The sequence below is a fragment of the Barbus barbus genome (genome assembly GCF_936440315.1).
Source record: "Barbus barbus genome assembly, chromosome: 44".
NCBI classification, from domain to species: Eukaryota; Metazoa; Chordata; class Actinopteri; order Cypriniformes; family Cyprinidae; genus Barbus; species Barbus barbus.
In genome coordinates this window covers 21,211,176-21,224,589 of record NC_136722.1, presented here as the reverse complement: position 1 = coordinate 21,224,589, position 13,414 = coordinate 21,211,176, and the positions used below count along the sequence as shown (strand labels likewise).

Genomic DNA, 13,414 nt, shown 5'->3' with positions numbered 1-13,414 from the left:
CTGGCAGCTTTCAGAATTCACAGCTGCCGTTTTTTACCGTAAATTTTACGAAAAAAAATTTCAGTGTAGATAATCAGTGATTTTATTTATCTTAAACACCTACAGTTCGTCTTTGGAAGAATTTCAGAGAAAGCAGATATTGTGGAGAAAAATTCATAAGCTTTGAGTAAATGGAGCTCATGTTTAATTTCTAAAAAGCCCTGTTTTATTTCACTCTTTTGCTTCTAATGATCTCATCTTTTATTAGCAGAGACATTTACTAAATGTCAGCTGGGTGGAGAGCTGTGAATATCCAGGAGAGATTGATGCGAGAGCAAGTGCATGTCCCTTTGTTTGACATTTTCTTGTACCTCCTTTCTTTTCTGTAACTTCTTTTGAAAAATTTGCCTGCCATGATGACGAATTTCAAAAGTAGCTCCTCTAATTGCAGAGAAACCAGAATCTAGGAGTCAGAAATGTTTTCGGGGGGTGAAAGTCCTTTTAGAAAGCCATATAATTCAGAATCAAAAGCCTGGTTTTGAGTGTTAATGATGTTATGACGCCTGATTTAAACTCTGCACATCTTCTTTGGTTCTTTTATCCGGTTAGGCTCTTTGACTATCACGGACGGGTGGCTCCTCCTCCGAGGGCAGTGATTCCTCTGAAACGCTCACGAGTGGTGCTTCCATCCACTCGACGCGGGAAGAATTCATTCCCTATTAAAACCTCCTCCTCCACTTCCTCAAGACCACCATCATCATCATCGTCCTTCTCCTCTGGGATGAAATGTAAGCCATAATAAATATCACATAAATGTCTTTAAAAAAAGAAAACTTGGAATTCAATACAAGTTCACAAAATAACTTGTGGCTATAGAATAAAATATTTAACTGAGTAAACCCAATGTTGAATTTACATAAATTTTAAAGGGGACCTATTATGCCCCTTTTTACAAGATGTAAAATAAGTCTCTGATATCCCCAGAATATGTGAAGTTTTAGCTCAAAATACCCAAAAGATCATTTTTTTTATAGCTTGTTAAAATTGCCACTATAGAGTATGAGCTAAAACGCATTGTTTTTGAGTATGTTGCTTTAATGCAAATGAGCTGGTGCTCCTGGAAAAGAGGGCGGAGCTTCAAGAGCTCAAGCGCCAGCATTATCAGTGCTAGCCTTTGCAAATAAACATTCCACTATTAATACAAGCCTGTTATCTTTACAGAAAACATACTGTGTTTCAAAGTCCGCGAGCTGATTATACTTTAAAGGTCCCACTTCTGATCATGAGCTCGACAACTTCAAGCTATCGACTCACATTGCTTTCATACGCAACTTTTAATTAACACATTCCTATTCACAATCATTCTGATAGCACTTGAAGGCAGCATCAGTGAAAACAGGCAGAGACAATGATAGATTTATTAATTAGCCTTACAGAGTGCCGAGAAGCTCTTTCAGAAAGGCAATTTGGAAAACAAACGCGTGAAACTTACTTTGTCTGGAGCTGACGTTCGCGTTGGTATTGATTCCTAAACATTTAGGGGACGTTACCGATTTTTTCCCGTGATATTTCCTTTGAAAATGAAATTTAACCACAGTGTCCGCAGCTCAGATGGGGGGAGATTATGGTGACTTCTATGTTCATTAGTGCATCCCAAAACACAACACCTGTAATGGGTCGTTGGCGCTGACATTGTATATATCTCCAGTAATGGTGGACCGCAGCTTCTCACTCAGGGCTGTGATTATGCTAATAGGGCAGAGAGCGTCACAAATGGGCGGGACTTCTTCCTCTCGGTGACGTGAAACCGCTCATTTGGAGAGACTGTTCATGATTGATTTGTTTTTATAAAAAAAATGAGTGGGTGGATTTTTTAAATTATAGTCTGGTTGTTGCCACACAACTGTGTTCAAAAAAGTACTTTCTTTCTTTTCTGTAGCTTCTTTTGAAAAATGTGCCTGCCATGATGACGAATTTCAAAAGTAGCTCCTCTAATTGCAGGGAAACCAGAATCTAGGAGTCCGAAATGTTTTCGGGGGGTGAAAGACCTTTAGAAAGCCATATAATTCAGAATCTATTTGTTTTTATAAAAAAATGCGTTGGTGGATTTTTAACATTATAGGCTGGTTGTTTTCACACACTGCGGCCACACAACTGTGTTCAAACACCTTATAAAAGTGATTTTTGTATAATCGGTCCCCTTTAAGGAAAGAAAGAAAAAAAAAACTTTGTGCATTTTTTTTTCTTGTAGTAGAATATGTGTGCAAATATATGACAGGTCAATTTCTCGCAGACATGTTGCTCTTCTCTCTTCACAACAGTACACGCTGTCCTGTTCTCCTCTCAACCTGTCTGAAAGCACAGAAACCATTATCAGTACATGCAGTTATAAACGAACACTATTCCAGGCTCAATATACAGAAACAAGATATTCTGTTTTCACAAAGGAAATGCTATGAATTTAATAAAAATCTGCAGTAATATATATAAATATAATATAATATTTTTTAAATATTTATATAATACCAATTGCCTGATTTATTTTAATGTGGTCATAAAATACCTATTTTTCCCATATAAAGCTAGATATAAAAAACTATAAAAAAACAGTTTGATTTCTTGTATTGTTGCAAAACGAAAGCTAAATTATCTCCCTACTCCAAATGCAACTATAAGACATGAAGGTATTAAGATATTATAAACATTAACATCATGATTTTCTGTAAAGCTGCTATGAAACGATGTGAAAAGAGCGATACAAATAAATTTGACTTGACTGAAGATTGTAAATGCCACTTGGAAAAAAATGTCATGAATGCCACTTGACTTGGTATTTTGGTGTGTAATGCAAAAGGACAATAATAATACAGTGCATGCTGCAGGAATCGCTCCCACAGATCCACAATGCGCTGTGGCACACTATATGACATCCATGAGATTTATTCCTCACTGCCAACTGCTGGTTTGTTGTCTGGCACAGGCGAAACATGCCGGTCACTCAGTAGCTCTCTCTTACAGGTTACACCGAGTGAAAAAGAGACGTTTTATATTTCATGGGAGCAAAAATCAAGAACATATTGATTTTTTTGTAAGCACAGAGCATTCTAAGATTTGCGGCCGTCTGAAATGCTCCTTTAATTCTGCCTGGGATGCGAGCCAAACGGCAAGACAGAACATCATGCAGTTGTGTTTGTAAATTAGAATTCATAATACTAATTCAGATTTTATCTCTAACCCACAAGTAGCAGCTTTCACAGCATCTGTCAGCATCCCGCCGTCTCCTCCGAGCGCGGAGCTCAGAAGTTGAGATTAGCCGTGGTGCATGACACTAATGCTCTTAGCTGTAGTGCTGTGGCCTCTCCAGGGGCTTTTCTTATATCAGTGCAATTCACGGGCAAAAATATCCATGGCATGTACACAAAAGTGCCACTGTTTACCTTAATCTGCATTTCACTGGAGTTCTCCCTTCTCTTCACAGCGCAAACTGGAGATTAGATTTATACCACACCGAAATAGCATTTAATTTGGCTCGAAAAGTTTACTTTGGCTGTTTTGCTCAAAACCACTTAATATATTGCTAAATATATAGTCGTTCCTTGTTTAAGATCAGAATTGTGATGTTTTTCATTGCCGCCAAAACACTGATTGCTATGTAGTAGAGGAGCTCTACTGCAATTTGTGTCCCAAATAGAGGTCAGACACAAACCAGAGTGACATGAATAGCAAAACCTGTTTTGTTTGCCTGTCTGTGAAATAATTTCGGGAATTTAACTTGTGCTGTGACATGCTGTACTCCATCTCAATATTTCAAACAGGATTTTGCTAATTCTGTTATGCATGAAGCTTTTTGGCTTCTTATTAATACCATGAGCCTGCATGGAATATTTGGACTTTTTCATTTGTCACACTATAAGGACCATTTAAAATTAACTGCTGGCAAAAAGGTAATTAAAAAAAAATTAAAAACCAGTTACAAGACATAAGATATAGGGCAGACCGGGGCTAGTAATCAAATTTTTTTATTCCACTGAATATTTCTCAGGGTAATTAACATTGCTGTCTGTAAGATTTTATTAATGTTTTTGAACTCTTATGCCCACCAAGACTGCATTTATTTAAAACAGTAAGATTGTGAAAATATTATAACTTTTTCTATTTTAATACATTTTAAAATGTAGTTTATTCCTGTGATGCAAAGCTGAATTTTCAGCATCATTACTCCAGTCCTCAGTGTCACATGATCCTTCAGAAATCATTTTAATATGCTCAACAAACATTTCTGATTATTATCAGTGTTGAACACAGTTGTTACTGAATATTTCTGTGTAAACCATGCATTTTGTTCTTATGATGAATAGAATATAGATAATAAATAGGAAGTTAAAAAGAACAGCATTTATTTGAAATAGAAATCTTTTTGGAACATTATGCATGTCTTTACTGTCACTTTAGAGCAATTTAATGCATCCTTGCTGAATAAAAGTATTAATTTCTTTAAATAAACAAATACATAAAAAAATAAAGATATGATGTTATGATATTCAAATCTTGTTTAAAGGACAAAATTCACAGAAATTACTATAATTAAGAGCGCTTGGAAGTTGCCTTACACTCCTAAAAATAAAGGTGCTTCACAATGTCATAGAAAAACCTTTTTTGTCTAAATGGTTCCATAAAGAACCTTTAACATCTGAAGAACCTTCCTGTTTCACAAAAGGTTCTTTGTGGTGAAAGAAGGTTCTTCAGTTAATAAAGAGGTAAGAAAGAGATGGTTCTTTGTGGAACCAAAAATGGTTCTTCTATGGCATCGCTGTGAAGAATCTTTTAAGCATCTTTAAGAGTGTACAGTTACTGAGATATGGAGTTTGTGACAACTAGTCCCTGCCTCCCCTAGACTTTCATTACATTTTAATCTAGAATCTTGATTTTTTTTTTTTTTTTTTAAACACGTTGTGCGTCATAATCCGTCACATTTCATGTACGGCGTGTCACAAATCCTCTAAAAGATTCACAAGTAAACAGCTTGAAACAAGTGATAAAAGAGAAAGTTTCACCAGCCGTTGTCATCTGTCAAAAACAAATTGATGCTCAGCTAGTGTTTCGTAGGTTGCCCAGATTAAAACTCCTTCAGAATTCACATTTGCAAAGCTTGAAGGCAATTTTTCGACACGTGTTGTATTTGGAGCTTCAGAGCTATTTGAATGGTTGCACACAGATACGTTCATTGAATTTCAGTAGATACGACGCTCTGTCAACTAAACACCTACTCACGCAGAGCTTTCTGCCTCGGGCGGGTGATGGCAGGTGACACCATTTTGTGAGGTAGTGGAAAAGCTGGCAGCGGTGTGACAGAAGTGCTGGGTCATGCTGTGTTATCAGGGCTGGAGGCGGTGACAGCAAAACGACAAGCTTCAGCTTTCTCAAGGAGGGGAACGGCTCGAAAAATACTGGGAAATACAGACTAATGAATTTTTCAACAAAGCATTTATATGTATCCTGGAGCTCCAATTATCACAAAGAAGCAGGTTTTTTGTGTCAAGAGGTGCAGCTGAAGGTTTGTCATAGAGATCCATTCAACCAACACTGCATTTCCCAGTCATTTTTCTAGCATCGTTCAGTATATTAAAGTAGTAGATTTTAGAAAAATATTAGTTTTTGCCTAATTCCTGAATGATTCATTGTTTTGTGAATTATTAAATAACTATGCGTCCCTGAACGAATTGGCTTTTTTAAACAAATTCATTTGAATGAATGATTCAGTGACTCCCTCATAAAGACAGTCTACTGTTTTGTTCATGAATGAATAAACTTGTTGAAGCAGACAAGTTATATTTTTCAAAATTATGTAATTTAACAAGGTATTTAAATGTATCTATTAAATGAATGATTCAAGGACTCATTCATAAAGAAGCCACTTGTTTAGTTCCTGCGGTAATTAGTATTTTTGGTTGAATGAACCATTCAGTGACTCTCTCATAACGATAGTCTGGTATTTCACGAATTTATTAGCATTCTTAAACAAATCACTAAAAGAGTCAATGACTTTAAAAAAAAAAGTTTAGTTTTTTTGGTGAATGAAACACGATGTTTTTGAACAGATCGCTTAAATAATTCAAAGGTTTAATCATAGTTACTTGAGTTTTTGAATTAATAAAATTTGATGATAAAAAATGATTTAAGGATTTTTTTCATAAAGAAGCCACTGGTTTAGTTCCTGCATGAATTAGTATTTTTGTTGAACAAAGTGGTTGAACGAAACATTCAGTGACTCTCATAAAGATGCCCTGTCTCAAATGGAACACTTCATGTGCACTTGCGGTCTTACGGAATTGGCCGCCGCGTGCGCATGTCCGTTAAGTCCATGAGACCGTACGCTGTCCCATTCCTCATTTTAGCATTCAGAAGGGTGCTCACGAGCGCCTCCTTTGCGGCCGTTATGCGCCCTCGATCTGCACTTCTGCTGAGCCCAAACTGGGGCGAGCGCCACGGCAAGCTTCTACCCGACAGTCAATGCGGCATTACGTCACAAAGTGCGGACTCAGAGGAAGGCAGGGCCATTTGGGACAGGGCCATAGTCTCTTGAATTAATAATCCATTAATCCATTAAATGAATGATTCACGGTTTTAAACAAATCACTTGAAGGAATGATTCAATGACTCATTCAGAAAAAATATTGTTTCGTTTGTGAATGCTTTTGAACAGATCAATTGAATGCTTCAATGGCTTAATCATAAAGACAGTCGCTTGTTTAGGTCCTCAATGAAGTATTGTTTTTGAATGAATAATTTAATGTAAAAATAGTAACTAGTTTAGTTCCTGAACGAATGATCTGTTTTTTTTAACTAATCAGTTCAACGACTCATTTTTACATTCCACCTTGTTTGAAGATGTCTAAACCATTTTTATACTGATCCAGTGTTGGATATTATTTGCTACCCCTTTTTTCAGCCTATTTGGGTTTTCCTTTATGACCAAGGTCATTCTGGTCTGCCCAGAGAGGCCTGCTGATTTGAAGTGTTTATTAGATTCGGTGTGCGTTCAATGGTGTAGTCATCTGAGGGAGATTAATCTGACAGCTGTCAGATGGAAAAAAAGCAGTGGACATATTTAAAGCACTGAATAGTCACAGAAATTAGCAGCATGAATTAAGCTAGCAGGCATTGAGTAGACTTTTCATCCCATGTGTCGCAGTGGATTCATTGCATGGAGAGTCTTTCAGGGTGACCAGGGGCTAAACGTCTCATGAAGTCAATGGTCATATAATGCCGGATTTTAAACTGTATAGTTTCTCTTTCGGACTGAACTACAACGTAAGTGTTAGCAGACTAGATCTATAGCCAGGTTACAGTTGAAGACATCTACAGTGTAAAAAAAAAAAAAAAAAGTTTATATAGCATAATATAGCAACGATTATCAGAGTATGTTTTACACAAAATTCTGTCTTTCTACTTCAAAATTTCATGTTTAATTCAATGTGTTACTTTCACTTTCATAATTATGGTACTATATTATGATACTAGATAATTTACTAGAAATGTCTGAGTGAAAATTGTTTCACCATTTTTTTTTTTTTGTGTACAAACATTACAGTAATGTTTTATTCCATTTTTGCAACACACACACACACACACACACACACATATATATATATATATATTAGTGTTGTCAAACAATTAATCACAATTAATTGCATCCAAAATAAAAGTTTGTTTACATAATATGTGTGTGTAGCGTGTTTATTTATTATGTATAAAGACGCACACATACAGCATATATTTTGAAAATATTTACTTGTATTTACGTGTATATATTTATATTCATATAAATTATATCATATATAAATATATTTAATATAGAAACGTAACATGTTTTTCTTAAATATATACATGCAAGTGTGCGTATATATACATAACATATGCAAACAAAACGTTTATTTTGGATGCAATTAATCACAATTAATCGTTTGACAGCACTAATATATATAATATACTATTTTAAGAATATATTTATATATTTTGCATAACATTTATATATTACTGTATGTAATGAACAGCATGTTAATATTAAATCCCAGGGTCAAGTAACAGAAAGAAAAGCTTGACCATGTGTATTTCCAACAGGCTGAAAAGAGAAGTCTTATTAGGTTTTATTGACTGATAAAAGCCATATCCATGAAAACACGTGGAGTAACATGGTCTTACTTGCATTGGCTGATATCAACCAGCGTGTCTGAATGAGATTAGGGATAAAACTAAATTAAAAACAGCAGGACAGGGAATTCTTTGAACTGCAGCCCTGAACAAGTCTTCTTCAGACTTGAATTATCTGTGATGATAGAAGGATGAGCATAGCGCTGTAATCTCCTCAGATCTTAACTCGTGTGTGTTCAATGCATTTTCTTTTGCAGTGAAGTCCGATCAACTCCAGACTATCAAACGTGAACTGACTCAGATCAAGATGAAGATCGACTCTCTTCTGGGTCGCTTGGAGAAGATCGAGAAACAGCAGAGATCCGAGTGCGGTGAGACAGACAGAGAACTATAAGAGAGCAGGAATAAAATCCAGTCTAGTGGGATAGGGTTGCAAACATCGGCTCTACGGGGAGAAATATTGGGAGCGTATATGCGCTATCCATCTCTGTGACAGGCGAGGAGACAGCGGCCAATTTATCAGAGCTGTTATACTGGCAATCTTGCACTGTTTTACTATAGCAAATCCCATTTTGCTATGTTCGCCAGTAGAGGAGAGCACTGTTTTCATCTAGCAGACACACCGAGGAGCAGCATAACGCTAGTCGCACATTCACGAGTCAAACGTTAGGTCTATTGCATGGGCTTGATCCATACAGATTCAAGAAAAATCATAATTTACTCTCCTCATGTCGTTCGAAACCCATATCACTGACTTTCTTTGGTAGAACTTCTACAGTTTATTGTAATGTAAAGCCTACTGTATATTTTCTAAGCAAATTTCCAAGGCCGCTAAATTATCAGTCTGATCAAAATTTTGCGCAACCTGTTGCACACAATCTATTACATTGCTTCTTTCATTTAATTGATAGTTTAGACTTTTTTAGCAAGTAAAAAAAATACTTTTAGTATAATTATAAAAACAGCTTGTGTTAATCTTTACTTATTTTTATAAAGTAAACATAAAAAAAATTTTTTATATTGTTAGTAATATTTCAAGATGAACACTGACAGGACTGAAACAATTGAAAAAAAAACAATATCCATACTTTTTCAAATAAGATATGGAGCTTTGAGCATAAAACTAAGCATTTAAATATCATAGTAGTAATACATAACTGGGAGATATAGATTGAACAATTATTTATATATATTTTATGTAAGTTGTCTGCTATACTATTATAAAGATCACATTGATTTACATTCTAAAAATTATTAGAAAAGTATTTTAAAAATTTAATAATCAGTATTCACTCAGAAATTGCTAGTACATTTCACACATAATTACAAAGAATCAGTAAGAATAAAACATGAAATTGAGAAGTAGATAAATACACTGAAATAATATTTTATTGTAAAACGTTCTCCAATAATCTGTTAAATTTAGAAATCTGAAAAAAAAAAACATTTTATAGTGAACTTTTTGACCATATAAATATCAGCATTTGCATTAAAGTGCATATTTTTGCTCAGTTTGAATAAAACCGAGATGTTTTTTTCCTCCTCAAGTATTCTTACTGTATCATACTACATAAAATAATATCAAATATGATATTCAACAACAAACACATGCATTTTTTTTAAATGTATTTTTAAAAGTTCAATAAACCTGTTCAGTTAAAAATATATATATATATTCTGACTATTATTTCATGTCAGGCTTTAAACGGGTTTAGAATGACCGATTTAAATTTTTTTTGAGTGAAAACATTTAAATTTTTACATTTAGTCATTTAGCAGACGCTTTTATCCAAAGCGACTTCCAAATGAGGACAATAGAAGCAATCAAAATCAACAAAAGAGCAATTATATGCAAGTGCTATCTTTTTTTTTTTTTTTGCTATCTAAATTTTTATGTGAAAAATAATAATTTTGGAATGGAAAAAAAAAAGTAATTTTTACTCATATTTGTGAGATAAGCCATAATCGTCTCATATCTCTGTGTCGTTCCTTCAGAGTCTCATAGGAAATATGAGGACAACTGCGACTCTTTGCACGAGGGGTCGATGTCAGAGGCGGCAGACAACTCCGGAGAGGAGGGAGGGGAAGGACAGCTGGATGCGGAGGCGGGAGAAATGACGGATGGTGGCGAGGATGACTACGATGAGGAAGGCAGCACTGATCTGGTACGTTGGCTCCCCACGGGGCCTTACTGGCAGCAGTGGCTCTGAAAAGCCCTGCTGAAGCTAATTCTGCAGATTTATTCATGGTTGCGGACATGAGAGACGCAGGGCCGGGAGAGCAGAAGCTGACGGGGTTCCGCTGGGCTGCTTCCTGCTCTCTTAACCCTCACCTGTCATGCTCTGTAATTAAAACCAAGTCAGAACCTCTGGAGACACTGGGGTCCAGCAGCACCGCGACCAACAGCAAAGTCAAATTAAGATTTAGGATGTGCTTCCCACTGAGGAGACAGGCTGACTGTGTTTTAATGAGCTCCTGCGTTGGTTAAACTGGAGGGAAACATCGAGGCGAAATCCCCCTGGAAAGATTCCCAACAGTGTTACAGACATTTCAGGTCAGAGCGTGACCTCCAACACAGCTGGGTTTGGTAGATACCCAAACATTACGGATACAAATTGGCTAGACTTTTTAAAAGAAACTCAACAGAATGGATTTTGGACCCTGAATATGTTTCTACAAAAGGAAACTTGAGGTCACAGGATTGTTTATGTATTATAATGAATGTGAGTACTGAGCGAGTAAATCTCAAGGTCTTTTGAGATCCTGAGCTGCTCTTATAAGCAGATGAATGGCTAGACTATCAGAATACATCTGCTTTTTTGGTGCCATGCAGCTTTTGTTAATATTCATCTGCCCATCTGAGAAAGTATGGGTTGTTAGATATGATGTGAATGAGATTGAATAAAGTCTTCATGGACCACCTGAGGCATTTTACACACAAAACAGTTAGATTAATTGGATACCTCTTTTCGATCTGGTACCAAGTTAAATACTGTACCTCTTTTAGATGGAAAGTTGTTTTGTAATTTCTGGGGATAAAATGGATAGTTCAATACACTGAAAAGCCATAATTAAATAGGTCTAAACTGCAAATGATCAGAACGTAACAAAAACATATTAGTCTTTTCACAGTAATATAACCTGTGGAGAAATAGTTATTTATTTGAGTTAAACTATAGTTATAGTTTTCTATTTTAATATATCGTACAATGTAGTTTATTCCTGTGATCAAAGCTGAATTTTCAGCATCATTACTCCAGTCTTCAGTGTCACATGATCCTTCAGAAATCATTCTAATATACTGATTTGCTGCTCAAGAAACATTTAGTATTATTAATGTTGAAAACAGTTGTGCTGCTTAATAGTTCAAAAGAATAGCGTTTTTTTCAATTAGAAATCTTTCGTAACATTACACGTCTTTACTGTATTTTTCTTTATGTATATATTCTGGTATGGTTATGTGAGACTAAAACTGCTTATATATCTATAAAAGTGCATTTCTAATTTGAAAGATCAGATTTTGCTGAGCTGTTATGTATTCCTAAACTATTTTTTTTTTTTTTTGTGTGTGTGTTTCAGATGGAGAATCATGTGTCTGATATTGACAACTGAATGTAAGTTTATTTTAGACAGTATATGTGACCCTGGACCACAAAACCAGTCATAAGGGTCAATTTTTTTAAATTGAGATTTATACATCATCTGAAAGCTGAATAAATAAGCTAGGACAATAATTGGCCAAGATACAACTATTTGAAAATCTGGAATCTGAGGGTGCAAAAAATCTAAATATTGAGAAAATCGCCTTTAAAGTTGTCCAAATGAAGTTCTTAGCAATGCATATTACTAATCAAAAATTAAGTTTTGATATTTATGGTAGGCAATTTTCAAAATATCTTCATGGAACATAATCTTTAATTAATATCCTAATGATTTTTGGCATAAAAGAAAAATCTATAATTTTGACCCATGTATTGTTGGCTGTTGCTACATATATATACCCCAGCGACTTAAGACTGGTTTTGTGTCACATATATTCTTACTTTCATAAATGCATTATTTTCTGAATCATTTTCATGGCGACTGAATGAATCATATTGACCACAGATACATATAAGTGCAATACAGTCTTGTTTTCAGAGTTCTACATCCACAGAAGAAATCAATTCTGCATTGAACAGAAGACGTGAAACTCTGTGAAGACGGACATCTCTTCTCAAAGAGACCATGAAGGCTCTGGATTGGCTGATTAGATGCAGAGCAAATATTTTGACAAGTTTAGCATCTGCTAGTCACTTCCGCTGTTTTTCATTTAATAGCATCTGGGACATTCAATCATATATGATGTGCATATAAAAAGCAAAGTAGTTCACATTTAATTGTGAAGTTCAACTTGCAAACACTAAAGTTTGTTTTTTCCCTCAACGATAATTTTCCTTAAGCAAACATGAAAGGTTTTTACAGTCTTTGTGTGGAAAATGAGCCTTAAATGCCAGAAAAATTGAATGTGGCATTTTTGAAACCTTCAGTATTAACAGAGAACTTATTTAAATAATTCTAGAATTTTAATGATTTTAAAATATGAGGTCTGACAATGAACATGTTTCATTAGAAGCCAAAACTTTTTTGTGTCTGCTTGTTTTTGATTTATTGCGTCTGTATCCCCATTTTTCTGAAAACATGTTTGTGTGTGTGTGTGTGTGTGTGTGTGTGTGTGTGTGTGTGTGTGTGTGTGTGTGTGTGTGTATAAAATCTGATTGTGTAATTGTACTCCATGGATCAAAATACATATAATTTTCCCAGACCAAATCAAGTTCAATAACTAGTCAAGTATTTGGTTTAATGAACACATTTTAGCTCCATACTGCCATCAGACGTCTTAAACTTAGACACTTCAGGATGAAATATTGTCAGACCGCAGTAACTCTAAAAAAAAGAATTATGTCTTAATGTGTCATAATTTGTAATGATACTGTAAAGATGATATTGTCACTGTATTTTGTTTTTATCATGCATAGCTGTGTGTAAATCAGAGCGACATGTAATACTGTTTCCGTTCTCTATGATGTCATTCAGTATGGAGTGTGTTATAATGAACTCTATTTTTGTATGGCAGATTTACAGAAAAAGCTTCAGAATATTCATATCCGTTCTGCTGACATGTTCATTCTGCTACTGTACATAATTTGTTTGTTTAAATCAGAATGTGGAAAGATGTGTATAGCATAAAATCCATTGGGATCCATTGGGAAAATTTGATTCTTTTCTATATTTTGAAATCAGT

The 13,414-nt window shown here is 35.1% G+C and overlaps 1 protein-coding gene across 3 annotated transcripts in view; it reads left to right on the top strand.

Moving 5' to 3' along the window:
* Positions 1-12,340, top strand: part of LOC306863177 (RNA-binding Raly-like protein) — a gene marked incomplete at its 5' end in the record, with an annotated part of 56,779 nt that extends 44,439 nt beyond the window's left edge. For all 3 annotated transcript variants that reach the window (XM_079406389.1, XM_079406390.1, XM_079406391.1), the window contains 5 exons: positions 589-767; positions 8,388-8,501; positions 10,126-10,295; positions 11,710-11,744; positions 12,271-12,340. In XM_079406389.1, the coding sequence (XP_079262515.1) occupies positions 589-767; positions 8,388-8,501; positions 10,126-10,295; positions 11,710-11,742 (496 nt within the window). In that variant the 3' untranslated portion in view covers positions 11,743-11,744; positions 12,271-12,340. The remainder of the gene's footprint in view (positions 1-588; positions 768-8,387; positions 8,502-10,125; positions 10,296-11,709; positions 11,745-12,270) is intronic.
* Between the last annotated feature and the right edge of the window lie 1,074 nt (positions 12,341-13,414).